Below are 21,603 nucleotides of genomic sequence, written 5' to 3'. Positions count from 1 at the left end.
AGGGTGTCAATAAAGAGACTGAGCTAGCGATGAAATCCCAAGATGAGCCCACAGCGGTGAGAGACATCACACGGCCCGCGGCTGTCGCAACTCCCTGAATCCGATAATTGGGCCGATTCTTCTGTCCAGAATGACTGAGAACTCGAGGTGGGGACGTCAAAATGGCCCGGGGGGAGCGTTAGCAGCTACAGCTAGCCTGGGCAGCGCTCAGCAGGCCGGCACACAGCAGGCACTCATGACGTTCTTGAAGCTGAGACTCCTTTCTTGGAGGGAGGCAGTCAGTGGGCGAATCAGCATTCGGTGAAGAGAAAGAGGATGTGGAGCAGCAACGTTTGCTGAGTTCAATCCTGTGGGGTCTGCAGGTATTTGGGTAGAAACGACCTGATTGGCTGGTTTTACTTTTCTAGAGGGTGACTGCAGTAGCGTCCCTAGACTAAAACATTCGGGACTAAAGACCTGGATGTTTTTTAATTAGCCCCAAATATTAATTAAAAATTTTTTTTTTTTTAATTATTTTTTTAATTTTTTAAGCTCACATCCTCAAACTACAGTTATCTCATGTTGATGCTTCGATAAAACAGTGGTTTGGACAGGTTTAAGTATTATAATTATATATATATATATATATATATATATATATATATATATATATATATATATATATATATATATATATATATATTAAAAGCCACTGCTTTGTCTTTGGCACACAAGCGGTTAATGCCTCCAGGTCGCACGTGACGTCATTCACCCAAAACAGCGGCGTCAGGCAGCACTTGACAACAGCAAGCTGCTGCCTTTGGATAGAAGCACAACAAGATATCACAAAGAAAATATTTCAATGTTTTCCCCACAAAGGTGGTCAGGAATCAAAGAGGTAACGGGAATAGAAATTATGTAAAAATGTATAATTTTGAAAAGAGTGTTGCAGCTGGAACTAAAGGGATGTAGCTGCTAGTTGATATTATGTGGGGAGAAAAACTTTCTGTTGTTATTAGCATTTGTCTGTCAATGCAATTGTAGTGTGTAAGAATTGTGTACCTAAAAATAATTAAGCTTTGGCTTCTTCTGGAGGGGAAAGTAGCTAAAGTCAATGTTAGGGTATAACCATCTGGTTCATTTTCTTTTTCATGAAATGCCTCAACTCAATTCAGTCCAGAAGAGCATGGACCTGAAGAATATGTGGAGAGTGTTTCTGTGTCTTAAAATGTTGGCGCGCAGGCTAAGCCCTGGATGTGTCAAAATCCTAGAGACGCCTCTGGGTGACTGCATGCTCTTGCTTCGGAGGCGAGTGTTACAGATGGAGTCCAGCAGAACGCAGAGTGAGTTACAATGACGATGAGTTTTCTCTGTCATGAACCACTTCCTGGTCTCTCTTCTCAGAAATGGAAGCCGGTGTGGTTGTCTCTGTTTCCACCCAGTAGTGGTGGAGTCGGTCGACTGGAAATCCAGAATATTGGAGGTAGGAACCTTTTCTACTTCAGTCAATATTCGTCCCAGTACGGGTAAAAAAAAAAGCTTCGTTCTATCAAAATCATCACTTCATTTTTATGAGAGATCATTCTGAGCAGTTTTTCTTGATTACCATAACATCCGGTGTCACATGTGGGAGGGATGTAGAAAACAAAAATAGGGACGTGCATCTCTGGAGATAGATATACGTTTACTTGTACACATTCAATGGAGATGTCATAATCAAACTCAATTTCTGGACACTTTAATTAATCCTTTTGATAAATAACCACTTTAACCACTTTACTGAAACATGTATACACGTTGATGATGGTGGTTACAACCTTGCTGTAGGCATAAAAAGTCCAGATTTGAATCCAACAGTAGAAGACTTCTCATACTTAGATGTTCCCCAGTTTGACTTTGGGGTCCAATATGACTTTTGAAAATTGGGTATTCTGTGTGTTTTGACTTTGTGTTAGAGCTTTTGAAATTGGAATTCTTGGGGATTTATTTTAGGTGATGCGCTTTGGTTTCCTGAATAAATAATCTTAATCTAGCATCATGTTCTTCCATTACGGTGACGGTGGTGGAGGCGATCATGTGGCCGGGGTCAGGAAGCACCACCAGCCTCATGTGGACCGGAAGCTGAAGGTGGTCCACCTGTCTGAGCTGATCAATGTCCTCAGACTCCCCCCGAACGCCGAGGCCTGTCCCATGGTCAGCCTTTCTGGTTGTTTATCATGTTTCCTGTCCAAGTGATATTTAAATATGCACTACAAGCTGCTATCTGTGCTGTTTGCAGGAGAACATGTCGGCCTTTTGTGTGGAGACCCAGGACAGAACGATGGTGTTCGCTGCAGTCAAAGAGGCTTGCGTTGGGTGGGTGGAAATACTGTGTCAGAGCACGTTTCAGGTGAGGGGGGAAACCCAAATGACGCTAAATGTTAGTACCTTGATCATTGTTATTCCAGAAGTATGCAGCGTCTTTTGTGAATCTCTTTATATGCGAGACCTGGTCTACAATCGAAATGTTAACCTCTTGCATTCTCTCTCTCTCTCTCTCTCTCTCTCTCTCTCTCTCTCTCTCTCTCTCTCTCTCTCTCTCTCTCTCTCTCTCTCTCTCTCTCAGAGAGGTGTTGGCTCAGACTCTTCTCAGTTCAAAATGGAGGAGAACCAGCTATATGCCTCGGTAGATGAAGGTGAATAATTTCTTCCAACGCTGTTGTCCATTCTTGTCCTTATTCATCCTCCCTTCCTTTCACCAGCTGTCACATACCTCCTGTCATTGTAGCAGTTATCTTTTTATCCCCTACACTATTGTTGTCCGGTTATGCATAACTTGCGACTGTAACTAAGGGATGTGTTGTAGTCTGTGATGTGTTTGTGTTCTCATTAAATGCATTGTCCATTTTTGTCACTTTCATGCTGAATGACGTTATCCAATCCATTTATGAGCAAATCTCTGGTTAACACAATATTGAAAGTGATGCTTTTGTGTGGTTCTTCATGAAGAAACTCTACAGATATGTTGATTTAATCAACTAGTTTAATTATTTGACAAATAATGTATTCTGGTGAGGACAGCCATAGTTTATCCTTGATGCTTGAGGCGTAATAAATGTGTCTAATGCATTTACATACTTTTAAAAAATGTGTCTTTCTGGCTTTTGTTGGTGCAATGCTCCTTTTGTGGCATGTCTTGCGACCAACAAGAGCAGTTTATCTTAAGATAAAAACAAAACTAGACCCCCTCCTGAACAGAAATCTTTAAATAGGAGAAAAAATATTATGTCAAAGATGATTTTGTCAATCTATTTAATAGTATGTTTACTTCACGCAATCAAACAGTGATTGGCTTCATCAAACTACGAGTTGTTTCAATGACAACAAATATTCTCTGCAGCCTCGCAGTTCTTGGTGACGGTTCAGAGGACTGATGCGGCGACACGTTGCGGCCTGAAGGGGTCCTACTGGCTGCAGGTGGGGCAAGAGGCGATGCTCCTGAGGGAAACACAAGAGAAGAAGATTGTGAGAGAATGGTCGTACGAACTGCTGAGACGATATGGAAAAGATAAGGTAAGGTTTTTAATGATCTTTAACATTTCCCATTTGCCGTCTCACGTGTATCAACTAAAACTGAATCATACAATTTTCACACAGGCTGTTCATTCTTAGTTATGATTGCTGATGACATGACCATGCTTATGTGGCTCTTTGTTGTGGTTTTCTTACCAGCTGGCCTTCACCATTGAAGCGGGTCGACGCTGTGACTCTGGTCCTGGAACGTTTACTTTTGAGACGCAGCAGGCGGACACCATATTCTCCCTGATTCAGAGTACCATCAATCGAAAGACTTCAGCCCTTACTTTAGGCAACCCAAACCAAGAGGAGGAGAAAGTCATCGAAGTGAGCATACGGGCTCATTCCCCTCTCCCCAAAATACCAGACGTGACCAGTACGGCTGCCATTCTGGACCACAAACAGGGAAGTCAATCTGCTGCTTTGCAAGAGAGTGCACGTGCTCAAGAGGGTTTGGGTGGTTTGTCAGAGAGTGTATCGGTGCAGCCACCTCCTATCACCCTCATGCCTCTTCCACTTGTCCCCACACAAAGCATCTCTGGACGTCATCTTGGTGGCCAATCAGAAGCTGTATATGCTAACCCAGCTGATTGCATCCGATCTGTAGCGAAAGCCCGACCAACCATGGCTCTGTATGTAGACCCTGCAAGTATTCTCCCGCTCAAACCCCCCAGCTCTCAGGAAGCCATCACTCCGCCTACTAAGTCCTGGGCTCCACCTCCCCGTGATACCATCAATCACCTGGAGCCAGTCTACTCGGAGGTGTACGACAAAATCAGCCCAGTCCAGAATAAACCAGCTAAAATTCAGAGCAAAGGAAAAGTTGAGCGTTTTGCAGACGATGAACCTATTTATACAGAGCCCATGAGCAAAAAGGAGGAAGTTTCTCTTAAAAAGGAAAGCAAAGCCGATCCATTTGCCCATCTTTATGCCAAAGTCTGCAAAACACCACCACCAACTCGTCGTTCTGCATCCTCGAACACTATCCCCTCCTGCTCTTCCTCCTCTACCTCGCTTCCTGCCAGCATGAGCACAGCACGGGCCAAGGACCCGTCTCTTGATGATGTAATCTACGAAAACCTGGGCATCATTTAATTTAGTTGACATGCTTTTGTACAGTGACACTAGGAGTTCATTGAGAAAGACAATGCCTACAGTAGTTAGGATCTGTATATAGAAGAAGAAGAAAAATGGGGCTGTGTGACCGGCTATTTAAAAATAGGCTGTTGCAACTAATGCATTATAGTAGGCTCACTAAAATTACATAACATTACTGTACTCATGTCTTGTAAATATTCTGTAAATGCATGTTTCAGATTTACGATATTTATACCTAGTATTTTTGTTACGCCATAAAGTTAACAATATATACATGTGTGTTAGTTATGTTATGATCATGTTATGAATAAAATGTACATATTGCTGTGTAACCGATGAAGATGACAATTATATTTTTCACGCTGTTGTTCATAAAGTGTTGAGTCGTGCTTTCTAAGTCCAGTTCTCTTTCCTCCTTTCTTTCTGAGCGTCATCTCTTGTCGTACCACTGACACATACTCGTACAACGGCTCGTAGGATATCTCAGGAAAATTGAGTTTTCCCACAAAACATGTGTCTTTAAAAAAAACCAAACAGTGAGGTTAAGGCACTAAAACTACTTAGTTAGGTTGAGGAATAGATTGTCGTAAAAAATTGCCACGGACGTGACGTTACTAAAGTGCTTTAGTTATGTGACAAATGAATCAACATGGACTTCTGGTTTCACACGGGGAACAAACAACACTCTCCTGGCTGGAAGGTCGCTGTTTGTTGGACTCATGCCCCCCTTCCACCTCCCCAACAGCAGGGTCACGGACAGTCGGCCCCGCACAGTCCTGGTTCTGGTGCTTTACTTCCCTCCAGCGGGCCTCCAGCAGCAGGGGCCCGGGGCCTCCGGCAGCGCGATGTCGTTGTTGGCTCCCAGCAAGGACTTGCGCAGCAGCGAAGGGCTGCTGGTCCCTAAAGGAATAACCGATATTTACTCTGATAATCTGGTTTACTTATGCAGGGTCATAGAGAGGCATCAGTGTGGCATCTGTGAGTTCTCAACAGGACAATATAACCTCTGATCAGAAGCTCTGTGTCACTGCCGATTACATGTCAAACTGTGAGGGTGATTATGATTTGCTCCTTTGCATATATTTGTCCTTAAAATACCCAATCTATGTGGACGTTCCAACGCAATAAATAAGTATATTTCTTTATTTCAGGGTATGGAAGACATCTTAGATTTTGAACGCGTTCTCCCTATTTAGTTTTTATCCGTACTAACTGCCATTCAGTCCATTCCTTTCATTCTCATGGATGTGATACCTCTGCAAGGAATTTATTAAAATTAGGCAGAAACGTCAAGCTGAACTCCAGAATGAACTTTTTAAATGTTGTCGGGGGAAAGGGCAAAAGGTCAAGGTCAGTGTGACCTCAAGTCCGTCCCATTCTCGCGAATATCTCATAAACACCTTGAGGGAATTTCCTCATATTTGGCACAAACGTCCACGCATGGAGCTTTGTAACTGTGATTAGGTGCAATTACTTTTATCACAACATACAAAAGACATAACAATGAATACATACAGTAGGATGCACATACATCGTTCATAATTTTCAATAGAATTCTGTTGAATGTTAAAATTATTTACAAAAACCTTTTAGAAAAGCACAACATGTCTATATTGTGAAATGAAGTGGCGAACCCAACAGATTCCCTCATTAACAAGTACACGAGTGTATTATTTCATTTTATTTATATATGCAAGCAAATGTATGTCTTTACAAATAAAAAAAAAGCCACTGTCTGCCCAAGCTGTTGGCACAGATATGTACAAAAATGGAGGAATGACTCAGATGAAGCTTGCTCGTAAGCATCGAGAGTGAAGTACAAAAAGTCGGGAACCTATGGTGAAACAGAAAGAAAACCTATTCCAAATGTCCAGCCTGACATAACGCGTGTTATGATCAGTTTCAGGTCACAAACTGACATCATTGTTTCAGTTCACGTGGAGCGAGGGTTGAATAAGCTCCAGCACAGAGGATTGAGGTTTTTCATGCTTAATATACCTTTATAGCTGCAGAGACAGTCAACAACAGATGAAATATGTTTCACAGAGGGTTAGAAATCAGAATTGATGCTTTTGAATTCATGCTTTCTGAGTCCGGTCACCAATGCATGAGGTCAGGATGGTGGTGTGATAAAAGTTAAAACCTTGTTCTGCTGCGTTCAGGCGTCAGAACTGATCCATCGTACAGGGAGACGTGGGTTAGAGAGTAAATGAGAAGACGAATTGAGAGAGAGAGCAGCTCATATATGCTCTATATATCTGACTAACAGCTTCTTCTCTGGCAGTGTAAACAGTAAATATCAGATGTGTCTTCATTTGGGCACCGCCTGGCAGAGAGGACCCATTTTGACATTTTTGCTGAAGAAGTGCATAATCTCTCATCTATTTTGGGCCACATCCCATGTGGAGATCTGTTATCTGCCAGATCTCAGTCACGGCTACCTACGACCAGGCTTCATTCTTCTCAACCTTTCAATGGGATCTGAAAAGGAAAATAAGAATTCTGCCTGAGCATCCATTATGGATGTGTGAGCTGGTCAGACGTTTCCTGGAGCTTTGATTATGAATCTATAGTCCTGGGTAAGTTTTAAATTCAAATATAGTCCCAAAAACAACATGTGAATTGTGTGATTTGAACCTAAATGGCCAGAATGAGGAAGAGGATGAGAGCGGAGGTGGGTGCATCACAATTGGTGGCCAGAGCAATTACTAGGATAAACAATAAACAACACCATGATCATATCACTTAGGACTTGCAACCATTGATTCATGCACTTGTATGTCAGAAATGTACAGTGTGGATTTCTTGATTTTGTCAAACTGCTACAATATATTGCTCCGGTGGTAAACACCTGAGCAAGCAAGCTAGCTTAGCAACACCATTAGCGACAAGAACCGCAATGCTGCACGCAAAAAAAAAAAAAGAAAAGAAAAAAGCAGAAAAACAACAAAACAAAAACAGCAGAACAGCGCTAGAGGAAAATATTGTTTTTTGTATTGTTTTAATCATTGAAATTATGACCATTGAATGCATAACCATGCCACAAACAACAACTAGATTCATTGTCTTTTTTTAATATATATATACCTAGAATAACATTACTGTATATTCATTATTATGAATTCATTTGTTTTCATCATTGTTATGTCTTCAGATAATAACCAATGCTGCAAGACTATACACAGGTCCCACGACGGGGATCTCAATGCACTTACACACCAAGAATAAGAGAGAGAGAGGGAGAGAGAGAGAGAGAGAGAGAGAGAGAGAGAGAGAGAGAGAGAGAGAGAGCTCAAAATGGTCAATAAGTGCACAAAAAACTTTTTTCATTTATCTGAAGTTAAAAACACTGACAAAACATCCATTGTCAGGCAATGAAATGATAGAATACTGTTACTGTAAAACTAGACCCTTAAAAATACTGACTGTATGCAGCCAAGACACACCTGAACAAGAGACGAGTCTGGTGGAGCCTTCCCTTCCTGACGCCGATGCAAATTGGTTTTTGTTTTGTTTTTGTCAAATTCAGCTGCATTTTACACAACACAAGGAGCCGGGTTCCAGCTTTTTACATTATTTTACCAGAGTAATGCTGGAAGAAAGGATATTCCACATGCAGTGGTGCACGCTGTACGGCCACTCGGCCACTGAGTGTGTTATTGCGTGTTTTGTCGGCTAGCTCCATCAGTTCGGCATCTACTCGGGTGACCCCTTCAAGGTCCGGCGTGACCACCAACCTGAAGGCAGAGTGAGCCGGATATGTCTGCTGCGCGTTGTAAACACAGTTCTGATTTGCTTTTTTGGGTCGAATGACAAAAAACACACATTTTTGTATCAGAGCCATCTCAGACTAATTTTGCCTCTTGGAGGACTCGACAAGGGTTTTTACATGATAACCTTGTGCATATTGTTTTTATTATTGTAGCACGCTTTCCAAAGTTTTGTATATTTAGATTCATGCTACCTTTAAATGAGCCAATATACGCACTCCCAGGTGAGAATCACCTTGCAGTGACCTGGACCGTGTGCAGATTTTTGGGCTGTTTTTCAGCAATTTTCTCTACTTTTGGATCACAATTGTGTTGCAAATGCGCTCATGTGTGTGTAAAAGCAGCTGTCTCGGTAGCGGAGGCTCAGCACATCAGGACTCAACCGCCTCCTCCAGACTCTGTAACCACGAGGAAATCCTTCTCTCCGGCTGCTCACCTCAACGGTTTCACATATATGTATATCTTTTTACAGAGTTAGTGTAGGTGCAGTGTTTAATACTGACCACAAAAACCAAAACCAAACCCCCCCCCAAAAAAAAACACATTTACTTTCTTTTGAATTAAATTATTTCACATTTAAAAAGTTTCAAAGATTAAAAGTTGATAATAAAATAGTGAAATGTAATAGGTGAAAAGTAAAAGAGCGATGAATTTCGGCTCAGAGTCATGGCGGTGGTGGAGCGTGTGTTTGTGTGCGTGTGTGTGTGTGTGTGTGTGTGCTGGTAGTCTCATCAAATCAAACCCTTCAAAACCTAATGTCATCACCTCTATAACCATCATCCTCCTCAGCAGCACGGTACTCATGAAGATCAGCTGGTTTCCCTCTCAGTCATCTCTACTGGCAGATAGAGAATCATCCCATTCCTTCACAGCTGAGCAGGACGTTCCACACGGCACTCCTGTCCTCAACTCAACCTAACAAAACAAACGTGCCGTACGAACGGCATCAGAACAACAACAACAAAATCAATTCCAGCTTAAGGTTTGAAGACTGGCGTCTCAAAGACAGCAGCAGCACGTAAAGGTCCGGATCACAAATCCTAATCTCATTCAGAATGGTCAAGATATTTCAGTTGATCCTTTTTGAAACCTTTAATTTTAAGGTTCTGCTGATATAAAACGGAGAGTGTGCAGCATCCAGCAAACTAAAAAGCACATGAGGATGTAATTAAGACGCCAAATACAAACTGGGAACATTCTTGAAACCACAAAACTCTCCAGTAAGTTCTCCATAAGCTGGGACGCCATTCATCTCGGGCTTCGCTCCCATGACCTCTGCTCCCGTCGGATCAATCCCTGCAGCACTAATGGAGAGTTTGATCTGCGTTTCCGGGTTCCCTCAGCGCCTCCAGACCCTTTTCTTTCTTTTATAAGTCAGTATTCCCAACTCTCAAGATACAGCACTCCATCTTATTTATTTCAAACTCAAACTCTTCATAAGAGGGAAAGCGGGAAATTGATCGGCCATCTTGAAACCCGACAACCTTTCTAACCTTACGATGCACTCCTGCACCCAAAACACCTCCCAGAATTCCTTTCAGGGATTTTGAACAAAGTCAACTTAATAATTAATGGTTATTTTGGTCACATTAGTAAGACGGTGTATTAGGGCCACTGTAGGTTTAACATTATAATAATTATGGAGCCCGGGGGTGGGGGGTGACATTCTGAGAAATGGCTCTGAATTTCTCAGATTAAATTTGTGAATTTCTGAGAAAAAAAAGGATATTCTTTCAGAATAAAGTGGCAAATTTACAGATAAGTCACTTTAAATCTCAGAGAATGTCCTTTTATTCTCATTCATTTGAATGAAAACTGGAAATTTGGAATATTTTCTCAGACTATTACCAACCTCCCACGTCTCCGTAAATATTGTTTTTTTCTAAAATGGCCGTGATATGCCGTCGTATATTGGGGATCGTGAGAGGGAAATCTACAAAAGAAAACATAAACGAGAGAATTGAATCTCTTAAGAAGATGATCGGTGTATACGCATGTGTGTGTGTGTGTGTTTGTGTGTTTGTTTGTGCGTATATTTGTTTGTGTGCAGTACCACTGAAACACAGAATCGTTACATAAAAATGTGAAAGTGATAAAACCCCACAGCTGCCCCATTTGAAAAAAAAGAACAAGGCTAATATTATACATATATAGTACTGATAAAAAATGTGGCAACATTTTAAAAAGTGAGAAAAAACATTAGTTATCAGACTGATGAGAACATGCCACTTTTTAAAAGACGTAATGCTGCTAAGGTGTGCTTTTTCTGAGGACACATTGTCAGTTTTCACAAACTGGGATGAGGGGGAAGAACACAAAGCCCTGTTTCATTAGGTGTTTAAAATGGCCGCTTTCAAATTTGAAAAAATTGGAAGTGGTTTTACTCCGAAAGTTCAAGCGACCTCACGGAGCCCGACATACCCTATAGAGTCCTTTTCAAGCAATATTTGGGAGATTTGATCTTCATTTGAGGGGTTTTTCCTCAATCAGCATATGGTTTCTTTATTACAATTACAATCAACTTTTAAGTCTGCATTTCATAAAAAAAAAAAAAAAAATATTATAAAAAAAAAAATCCTGCGCCACAAAATGGCCGCTTGTGGGACGCACCGGTCAATATGCGGAACACGAATATGTGGAACAGCTAATCAAACTGGGCTCAAGATGAACAGGGTGACACGGCGGAGGAAGAGGATGGGGAAGGTTGGAGGGAGGAAGGGGGGGGGGGGTCAAAAAGAGAAAAGGGAAGAGGGAGAACTTATCAAAGCTACCCATTTGTACCTGGGAGGCACACGTATTCCTCTGCAATACCAGTCATCATAATGTGGCGAAACGACACGACACAGCATGACAACAACATACAACACTGCCTGCACAACACCGACCATTCAGCCACATCTACGTGTGTGTGCGTGAGTGTCTGTGTGGGTGAAGTCTGGATGTCTGTACTGCAGATTTGGATGCCGGCGGGCGGATGCCGTCGCATCGCCCGGTCGGAGCTCGTGGACACCTGACTGGACCCGGTGTCTGCTGTAGATTGTTGACTTCAGTGTGCCATGCTAACAGCTCGTAGCGCTTCTGCAGCAAGCGATGATGACCACCGTGCATCTTAGTAAAATATTTGCACTTAAAAAAAATGACATTTAAAAAAAAAAAGCATAGGTGGCCCAATCTAATTCGATGTTTAAGACCACAAACAAGTGAATTCAAATTAAACAAAAATCTTTGGGTTCTTCTGGTCGTTATTATTTCTTGTAGGTTTCTTGTGCTATATCGTTTCGCGAAATCTTTCGTACCTTTTCCAGGGTTGTTTTCGGTTTATTTTGCTTTGTGATTTTAGGCCAGTCCCAGTTGATTGTTCTGCACATTCACACACCGCAAAGCTACTTTGGGTAATCGGGGGAGTGGGCGGGGGAGGGCGAGCCGAGGGCCCAACAAAGTGGAGGGCCAGCTCCGGTGAACGACGGCCTTTCTGACTTCAGAGTGAAATATCAGGAACTCTCTAAAGGCGACGTAGCCACGCGTCCCTTTCAGGAAAATTGAATTGATTCACATAATTATGTTGAGTTCTTATCGGGGACTTTTAGCAGGATGCAGTCTGCCAGCACCAGCCTCTTCCTCTGAGGACGCGTTGGTCTCTGCTGGTTTTCACTTTGAAGGGAATGGTAAACATGTCACTCAATTAATACGAGTATGAAGCAAACCAACAGAGCGGATGCTAAAGTGTTAGCACAGATCACCTGAGCCAATGATCTACTGCATGTTTTTGTGTGTTTTTTTTTTGTCGTCATTTTGATGTCATCATATTATTTCGGCCTAATTATGTCCTAATGTGTGTCTTTGAATGTATGTTTGTCGTTTTTTCTTCTTTCATGTGTGTACTGTATGTTTCCGCTATGCTTAGGCTTTTTTCAGGCCCTGTGTGTGTGTATGTGTGTGTGTGTGTGTGTATATCAGCTTGTGTGTGTGTGTGTGTGTGTGTGTGGGTGTGGGTGTGGTTTCTCTCCTAGTTGTGTGTTTATGTGTAAGCGTTGAGGCGTTCTTTGGAGCGTGTGGAGTGGATGTCATGCAGCTCCTGCTCCTCCTTTGATTTGATGTCCTCGTACTTCTGCATCCGGCTGGCGTCCTTCAGGTAGCCCCAGTTAGCAGCGAGAGCCATCAGGAAGTGGACCTGGAGGAGGAGAGGAAAAGCCATGGTGGATTCAAGCATCTCTCGCTTTAGTGTGGATCTCGCTCTTCCCTTTGTTGCATTATGGCGCTCCCTATAGACCACATACAGGACTGCACTTGTTAAGTGCAGGTTTAAGCCTAAGGTTTCTCACTGGTAACAGTCATTTTATATTCATTTTCTTTTAAAAACAGTATATATATATTACAGATTTTATAGATTTTTGGAGGCAAATACCCCTCCGAACCCGATCAGCATCAGGGGAACAGAGGTGGACATTGGCAGGGACTGCTAATACCTGGGCGTCCACAAAGACAATAGGATGGACTGCACTTAAACACAGAGGCTTTGTACTTTCTCAGGAGACTCTGCGGATGCATACTGCAGATGTTTTAACATTTGTCCGTGGCCAGAGTTATCTTCTATGCTGCAGTGTGCTGGGCCAGTAGGGTGGAGGCAGCTGATGCTAACAGACTGAATATGCTGCTCAGGAAAGCTGCTTCTGCCCTGGGAGTGGTACTGGAGAGAAGAGGATGCTGAGGAAACTAATCAGTATTATGGACTGGGCCTCTGATCCCACTGAGGCGCACCACAGAACGCCATATGAAATTAATAATAATTAAAGCTGCACACAACGATGATCGGGACCTATTACCTACGAGCACGGCGAGCATTCTGAGGGGGGCTTTGGGGGGATGCGGACGTTCACTACCGTGACCAGCAGACATCGCCTGCTCAAGTGAAATGGTATTACCGTTAGCAGTGGCTTTGCCAGGTCATATTGCCTGGGCTTAAGCCCCAAATAGAATCAGTGTAGCGCTGAACATAAAGTCAAAGGTAAGCCTGTGATGGCGGACACACAGCGTATTAGGTGTGAACGCGTGTGTTCATTACATTTGATTTGGCCTTAACAAGCCCCACGTTGTATTAAATTGCGTGTCGGTAGATCGAGGCCCCTTGTTGATCGGGCTCTCGTACCTTTGCACGCGGCTGTGCACTTCCATGACCATCAGACAAGCGTTGGACCGTATTTCCTGCGTTGGCACGTGTCATCGACAGGTCACTTAGCAGGGGATTAAGCCTTGAATTTATTGAGTGTAGCTTCAAATATTATTTTCATAAAAGGCCTTTTTTTCTTGTCGAGAGGTTGAGGCCAAACGGTGAGCCCATGTAGTATTGTCTGATCTATAATATCTATAATATCTTCACGTTGCACATGGCTTTACAATACGCTGGGAATCTACAACAAACTCCTTCAGAGGTAATATAATATATACTAATGCGCAAAAACGTTGTAAAAGCTATTATTATATTTTTGTTCTTGAAGGTCGAAACTTCAATTCGGAAAAACATTTTTTTTCCAAAGATTCCAGATTCCGAAGCCTCCGAGTTAGCGCTGTTTTTTTGGACCAATGTAATTCTTACGCTTCGGTGAGCTTTGGGAGCATTTGACCCCCGGGTTTGGAGGTCAAGGCATTCAGTGGCAATTAGAAATCCGATATGAGGATAATGGTCCTCACCATGGCGATGACAGCAGCTCCTGCTCCCGCCAGTGTGCACACGAATAGATGGAAGGTTAAGTCCAGCTGGAACACACAACACACGGCATTTCGGGTTGAGTTTACGTCGTTCTGCTCTTCGTCATGAAACAGCTCACCCGTCACGTATTTTTTGTCTGTACCTCATTGGATTCACACATCTTGAAGAACTTCTCAGAACCGGTGCACAGCTTCCTCTCCTCAGAGATGGTCACCGCTCCTGATGAACAGAAATATTAGAAAACATATTTTCTTCAGTAATGAAATAGACTGACATTTATATGCTTGGCTGGTACTGCACTGTTGGTCACTGGTAGTGAACGGTGTGACCACAGTGCGCTGCTGGTAGCAACGCACTCACATGCAGTGACCTGGAAATGATCACAGTGGGGATTTCAAACCTTCATGAAGCAGCAATTTTAGTCAAGTAAAATATGGTAAATATTTCCCATGAGAAATGTTTATTAAATACATGAATTAGTTTGCTGACAGGAGCTCCATGTGTAGTTCAAAATGTTGGACAGTAGAGGACAGTGATGCAAGATGCTCTACGATATGCCTCTGGGTGTGTCTCTTCTTGTTTTCTGTGGAGACTCTGGAAAGATGGTGGACAGAGCCGGAAAATATTACATAATCATAATATGTTGTTAAAATACAATATGTATTGAATATATAAATAAATGTGTATGATAAGGAATCCTTCTTTTCATACCGTGTGGTTTAATATGTTAAAGCAGTGTGTTCTCGGTTGCAAAGAAAGTGCAAATCTGTGCTTATTTCATTAACAGTGGTGGCGAAGCACCAACAGGCGGTCCAGTATTAAGAGAACCGGTATTTCTTCCCCGGCACTCGAAACAAATTCTGCGGAAAAGCATTTTCACTTTAACGAATCCTAAAGGGAGGGAATAAAGTTGCCGCTTACAAAATGTAGTTCTGATCTGAGTGATATCAAACACCAGTTCTCCTCAGGCGAGAACAGCACAGTGTTCTGCCCAAAGGCAGCTCATTGTTGACGGAGCTGGAATTTACAAACCCAAAAGAGATAGTTTCTAGTTTCTGTTACTCTGACTGTTGAATACCAATGTGTTGAAAGGTCACCATGGCCTTGTGGCATACACAACGCTGAGTCTCCCTTACCAGATAACTTATATTTATATTACGTTTCTTTCTTACCACTGGATTTGGGAATTTGCCGAACATCCCAAAGGTTAAATGTCCGGTGTTATAAGAGAGTACTGAGATGGGACTCACTATTTCAGTGATACAAATGTATATTACAATATATATATATATATATATATATAAATACCACATTGTTTCATCTATTTTAGAGATGGCACACACCAAACTGACGCAGGTCCAGGCAGAGGTTGGCTCCCTCCACCAAGCTGGTGTTCTGACACATGGACCAAACGTTGAAGTACATGAAGACCGGCAGGCTGGTGAATGCTGTCACTCCGAGCCATACCAGGAAGAACAGGTAGGCCAAGAACATCAACTGCAGACACGGGAAACAGATGTATTGAGTGGCAGATATGTGTTTTCCATCTTTAAACACACTAAAACAGTGAAACATGACAAATTATGAGTTTGTTTCCAGGTTGCTCATTCAGGACTAATTATCAAAGCAGTGATGTACTTCATTTATTGCATCTGGAAGGGAAAAGTCATTTATATCATGATATAAGTCATTTCATATATCAATAACGACAACCAGTCCTGCTGCAGTTTACATCCACGTCTGTCCAAAATGGCGTCACTCCCTTCCTTCATCCTGTTGTTGTGATGATTAGCGTATGGATTCTTTACTTTTGGCCATAAGCGTGTTTTGCGAGAGCACAGTGACCTTTGACTGCCCGATTTAGTTCACGTCATCCTTCAGTCCAAATGGACATTCGTGCCACATTTGATGAAATGTCCTCTTTGTGTCTCTTTTCTTGAGATATCACATCCAGGAGAAAGGGACAGACGTGAGGTCAGAGGTCACCACCTCATTCTGATCACTTCATCCTTGAGCACAAGGGGACGTTTGTGTAACGTCTTCATGTGAGATATATTTCTTAGAACGTTCTTTAACACCGAAACATGTTGAGCAGTGATATAATCTGTACTGAAAAAAACACTAAAGCGTCTTAACAAAATATAAAAAAATCTGCAAGCAGCATTTATCATAAAGCAACAGCAGGTTGCTGGCTTTGCTTGAACTTGTTGGCCTGTTGACTAAATATTCTATGCACTAAATTAAGAATCATGATTGATCAACTTAATGACGAGAATTTTGTGTCCTATCCCATTGTGGGAATATCATTATTCCATGAGATTCACCCAAAATACTTCATACGATTCACAATTCACCGTTGGGTTTGGTAAATAAGATTAAATGTGAAATGTAAAAAAATATGAAATAATATAATGTGACTAGTCTTAGCCTTTAATACATACCATCATATGTATTAAAGGACACAGTAAGTGACCATTATTATCCTTTAATACATATCTTGATATGTATTAAAGGATAATAATGGTCACTTCCTGCAAACTATACCCCAAAACATCTCGCTCCAAAGGCTCGATCTGACAGTGTAACAATAGAATTGATGTCAAAGTGAATCTACGAGTCACTAAATGATCCTTACGAATGCAGTCAGGCAGCGTCCGCAGGCAGAGATCTTGAACTCCCCGTAGAGATCCCTGATCGCTCCGGTGGTGAAAAAGCCCTCAACCAGCAGCAGCACCCCAAACACAAAGAACCCAGCTGCGAGGCCGTAGATGATGTACTTCAGGATGTCGATACTGTTCAGAGAACACACACAGGGATTAATAAGTCATTGTTTAGTTCATGCTAGACTTAGACGAGGCATTATATGTAAGTCGGAGATAATAATTAAAGATGGAGTGTGAGGATTGGGGGCTTGGTTTTGGCAGCGTATGGGATTTTTCTTCTTTATATTGAGTGGAAAACATGTACGGTCAGATAACTTACAATCAAATTTGTGAATATTATTTCCATCTATAACAAAAAGACTACAGCTAATATTGTCAGAAATAAGCTTCCATACGTGTCTGATTTGTGGCATGCGAGCTAAACAATCCGAAATTTCTGATTCATGTTCCTTGTTTTAGTCTTTATTTATTTTTTTCCACCACTGATGAAGTAAAGTATTAGCAGAATTCTCTCCACACATTTATTTATTTTCTTTATAGTTCATTGTGTGTTTATTAGAAATCTGCTGCTGCAAAAGGGATGGTCCAAATCTTCTTTACCAGCAATGTACCTATGAGCCAGTCTTGTGATTCTGACTGTGATGACTCATGTTTGGCATGAGTGGAATGTCATGTAATTTCCAAATCATCGTCAGTTTTGCTCAAAGATAATACACAAAAAGAACAACCCAGAGGTAAAGTCCTTCCTAATCCTGCAGAACATGAAGGTGAAAGATGAGTCACTCACATGGTGAACACATCCAGCGTTTCTCCCGGGGCTCGGATGACTTCGAAGTAGTTCTGTAGGATGGTGACGGTGCCGCTCAGAGCCTCGTGGCCACACCCACAGAACAAGGCCACGCCCATGTACAGGAGGATGGTCGCGATGAGCGAGGCCCAGGGCAGGCTGCCCACACACCGCTCACAGCACTCCTTGCAGCCTAAACGAAGACACAGAGACGGGATTGTGAGGCTGACGGCGTCTTAACGTTCAGGAGGACGAAATCAATGAATACGAGTTGATATACATGCAATGATAATGATGATAGAAGGTAAATACAAGATTCCCAATTCTGAGAGTTACACAGATTCTAACAAAAAATGTACAAATGAAACATTCAACCAACTGCAAAACAGATCTTCACAACAGAGTAGAGGAAGTAATGTGAGTCAATGACACGAGCACCTTTCCCCTCCCCCATGAATTTGACATTTAAAGATTTAGCTCCAAAAGTAGTTTTCCCAACCGTGTTCATCAATTTTGAGTTGATTGATGATCGGTTCGCGTGCGTGTCCACACGCACGCTGAAGCGCCGGCGACACAATGCAGAGACGACATCACTGTGTGGCAGCGGCAACGCGGCCCCTCTTAGGTGCCATCTGACCCCGAGTCAGCAGAGACGATCGATATCACTTCCATCTCTGTGTCCAGCATCTGTGCGTCCGTGAGTGGGGGAGTGACCGCCCTCAGCGGCAAACTACACTTGGAGGCCACTTATCAGAGAGGTGAGGCCAACAAGCTGTTAGAGCGCCGTTCAACCTCCATTAATGAATCCTTTTGAAAAGATGTGATTAAACCGGAGCCACAGCATGCTTTATGTAATGTGAGTCACTGTTGAAGTTATTGAAGTACACTCTTTTTCAGTGCCGTGAACACCGGAAACAAATCCATCCATTTCCAGTATATCAGGGTGGAGTCCGGTCAGGTCACTCACAGAAAACTACAAACTAAATGTTGCCGGAAATAGTTTGTTTGTCCTTTGAACTGCACCTTCAACTCTGTGAGGGAGTTTTTTTCTTCCACATGACACGTATTCCTCGTTCCACGTGGTGTTATCAGAAATATTTGCAGTTTTGATGAAGCATACGCAATAGATTTATGGGTTGGCTTCCAGCTTATTTCTGTACAAAAAACTCAGAGACAAACAAAGCCCTCAACACAAAGAGACTTCATACAAACATTGGTACTCCAAACAGCACCCTAAATCTCTTCTTCACGCGTTACACGGCTGAGAATCCAACTGGATTTACACCATAAATGATTCTACTGCTTCACCCTGAACCAGGCTTTTGTGGATCCGAATGCGACGAGGCTAAATTCAATCATATCGGCCTGCCGGCTACTTGGAATCAACCGAGACAGATTTGAAGCCTGAGCGTCGACACTACTCCGGAGTTTCAGAGCATCCAGAACGAGGGAGTTCAGAAGCCTCCGGGGGTTACCTCGTCGTGTGGACGGGCGGCACTGCATAGGTTTTAAAACGACGACGTAGACGCCGGCGTTTGCTACTGGATCGGGTCTGCAGCGCGGTTAAATCCTGCGTTTTATAATTCCACGCCTGCCGCATGCGGAGGGAGCAGCTGTTGTTGACGCCACTACTGAGTCCTGCGGCGGTCACAGACGTGTGAAGTCACGGTCTGAGGCCTTGAGGAGGACGATGGACCCAAAACGGAGAACTTTCTGTTTCTTATTGATGCGTGTGTTGTTCTACTAAACTATTGGGACGTCCACACAGAAACTGTAAAGGAGCAAACGCATAAATGCTCTCAGTAAAGGAGAGACTTCCGACAGCAGCAGAGCCACGAGTGACGACAGACGACAAGGAAACCGAGGAGACGAGTCCGAGACGTGTGTAGACCCCATTCATTAACATGTAATCGAGTAAAACTTTGATTTGTAAGTGATCATTTTAAAGTAATTGTGATGTGTGAGCGTGAGAGAGAGCGACCTGCAGCCTTGTAACGAGGTTTGAACACTACAACTTCCTCAAAATGTGTTTATTTGAGTACATAAATAATGACTATAATACATATTTTCTGTCAAGAAGCAACCAATCTACTTCCTGTTGACACCAGCACCCGCTTGCCCAGTGTGCACGAGTAGTCGTCTGATATTATTTTCCAGGCTCGCTGCTGTGGACGGATGCTGAAACAGAGATCGCTTCTGTTTTGAAACCCCAGTTTTAAGGGGAAATTTGGACGTAGCCTTCATCAGTGTTGCTGAAGATGTACCTGTGATCCCTCTTTGTCTTTTCGACGCCAGCCTCCTGTGTTTGCCATGGAGTTCTCCACCTGCAACGTTGCATCATTGTGCACTGGCCAAGAGTGATGCCCCAACAACAGGATTTAAGCAGACATGTTCACTTTCCAAGGGTGATTTGCTGCTGGTGCAATCTGATAAAGGGCAATCTGTCTTCTTTTAGGAACTGAGGGGTAGAGGCCACAGCACAGGGCAGAGGTTCCCTCTCCATTAATACTTCAACAAGCCACATATCCATCTTTATTACTGTGTGTTCTCCTTGAAAACACGTTTGCTGTATTGTTAGGAGGGCAGGGAACAATGCCATCTTGCAGGAGGCACAGAAAGACTCATTATATACACATGTCTATTACTCATTGTGCAATACCTTTATACACACTTATCTTATTTTTATTCCATCTGTATATTTAAAAAAATCTTCTTACTGTTTTAATTTTTAAATGTTGTTTTATTACTTTGCTACTTTTTTTTATATTACTTGATCTTTATCTGAATTTACTGTGAGCAAGGCTGCTGTAATCCTGTAATTTCCCCGCTGAGGGACTAATAAAGGATTATCTAATCTTATTTTATTTTATTAACATTGTGTGTCCAGCACAACGACAATCGGTGCGCAACAAACAGTTACATTCAATGCAGATTATTGTATTTCACCAACGGCTCATGTGCATGTGAAGGAGAGAATTAGCCTCCATGAGGAGGGCGGGGTCGGGTTCAACCAGCACATCTGACTGGTACCATCACCCTGGAAGTCTTTTAAACTGCAGATCCACGACGCGCTGCCAGATGCTGAATCCAAAAATGATCTTATTTGCAGTTAAATGTATTTAAAAACTCTTCGAGCTAGAAAAAGGATTTCTAGAAGAAGCTTTGATCGCTTGATTTTGTGTCGTTTATTCTAATGTCACAGAAATATGTAGAATGACCAGCCCAACACTTGGTGATGATGTTGAAATTGCGTGCGAAAAACAACTTAAAATTAGGTTTAGGCCACATATGTAACATTTTGTTTATTCAAACTAACATAATTTTGTCACTATTGGGCTTGAAATCCGTTTGGAAACTTAAGTCTTGGCAACAAAACCGTTCAGTGGTTCAAACATCACGCCCCACTTTGAAGGAGGAAAAATGTTCGGGACAAAATGGTCCAACTTTTTGTGACTCGTCCATCCGTGCGTTTTCAAATAATACAATAAATTGAAATTAAAAGTAAACCAGATTGCTCCAACAGACAAAAACGAATAACAGGTGCAATCACTTTGTTAGAACAATGCAACGCTGTGCGAAAAATAACTAATATTTGCTCAAAAATAAATGTGACCACAAGGTAACATTATAAAAGACCAGATGGTAGCCAGTTCAATCCCTGTTCTCCCCGTCGTTTGCATGTTGAAGTGTCCTTGAGCAAGACACTGAAGCCTGAGTGTCCACAGGTGCCGGCCTCTGTTTTATCGCAGGCAACTCTGGAACCTCGCTGACTTCCTGTTCGCTCTTGTTACAGTTTCACACTGCTACTTACTTACTAGGATTTGGTAAAATGCAGATGATAAATTTCCACACTAATACATTAATAGAGGATTCTCAAAAAAAAACAAAACATCTCCTTCCACGCCCCACCTGTAATATTTCTGCGCCTCATTAGAGGGTTGCGCTCCACAGTTTGAGAACCACTAAAGACAGTTAGAAAGATAGATAGATAGATAGATACTTTATTGATCCCATAAGGGAAATTCAGGATCCAAGTAGCTGAAG

General features: G+C 42.4%; 2 protein-coding genes across 2 annotated transcripts in view; one reads left to right on the top strand and one right to left on the bottom strand.

Annotated features, from left to right (window-relative positions):
* The first annotated feature begins 815 nt into the window (after positions 1–815).
* Positions 816–4,851, top strand: LOC137794940 (docking protein 1-like). The gene is made up of 7 exons (XM_068592102.1): positions 816–877; positions 1,384–1,462; positions 2,048–2,172; positions 2,258–2,368; positions 2,585–2,654; positions 3,359–3,531; positions 3,691–4,851. Exons 1-7 carry the CDS (start codon positions 842–844, stop codon positions 4,627–4,629), a joined length of 1,533 nt encoding a protein of 510 aa, XP_068448203.1. The 5' UTR covers positions 816–841; the 3' UTR covers positions 4,630–4,851.
* A 1,447-nt stretch (positions 4,852–6,298) lies between these two features.
* LOC137794818 (neuronal membrane glycoprotein M6-a-like) overlaps positions 6,299–21,603 on the bottom strand; it is a 24,892-nt gene continuing 9,587 nt past the window's right edge. The window contains exons 2-7 of the mRNA XM_068591873.1: positions 17,560–17,752; positions 16,745–16,901; positions 15,453–15,606; positions 14,252–14,328; positions 14,091–14,156; positions 6,299–12,573 (exon numbers count right to left, since the gene is read on the bottom strand). Coding sequence (XP_068447974.1) covers positions 12,421–12,573; positions 14,091–14,156; positions 14,252–14,328; positions 15,453–15,606; positions 16,745–16,901; positions 17,560–17,752 — 800 coding nt within the window. The 3' untranslated portion in view covers positions 6,299–12,420. The remainder of the gene's footprint in view (positions 12,574–14,090; positions 14,157–14,251; positions 14,329–15,452; positions 15,607–16,744; positions 16,902–17,559; positions 17,753–21,603) is intronic.

The sequence above is a fragment of the Clinocottus analis genome, unplaced genomic scaffold (genome assembly GCF_023055335.1).
Source record: "Clinocottus analis isolate CAN_PGR_092001 unplaced genomic scaffold, fCliAna1.0.p SCAF_26, whole genome shotgun sequence".
Classification (NCBI taxonomy): domain Eukaryota; kingdom Metazoa; phylum Chordata; class Actinopteri; order Perciformes; family Cottidae; genus Clinocottus; species Clinocottus analis.
This window is presented reverse-complemented; position numbering and strand designations above follow the sequence as displayed.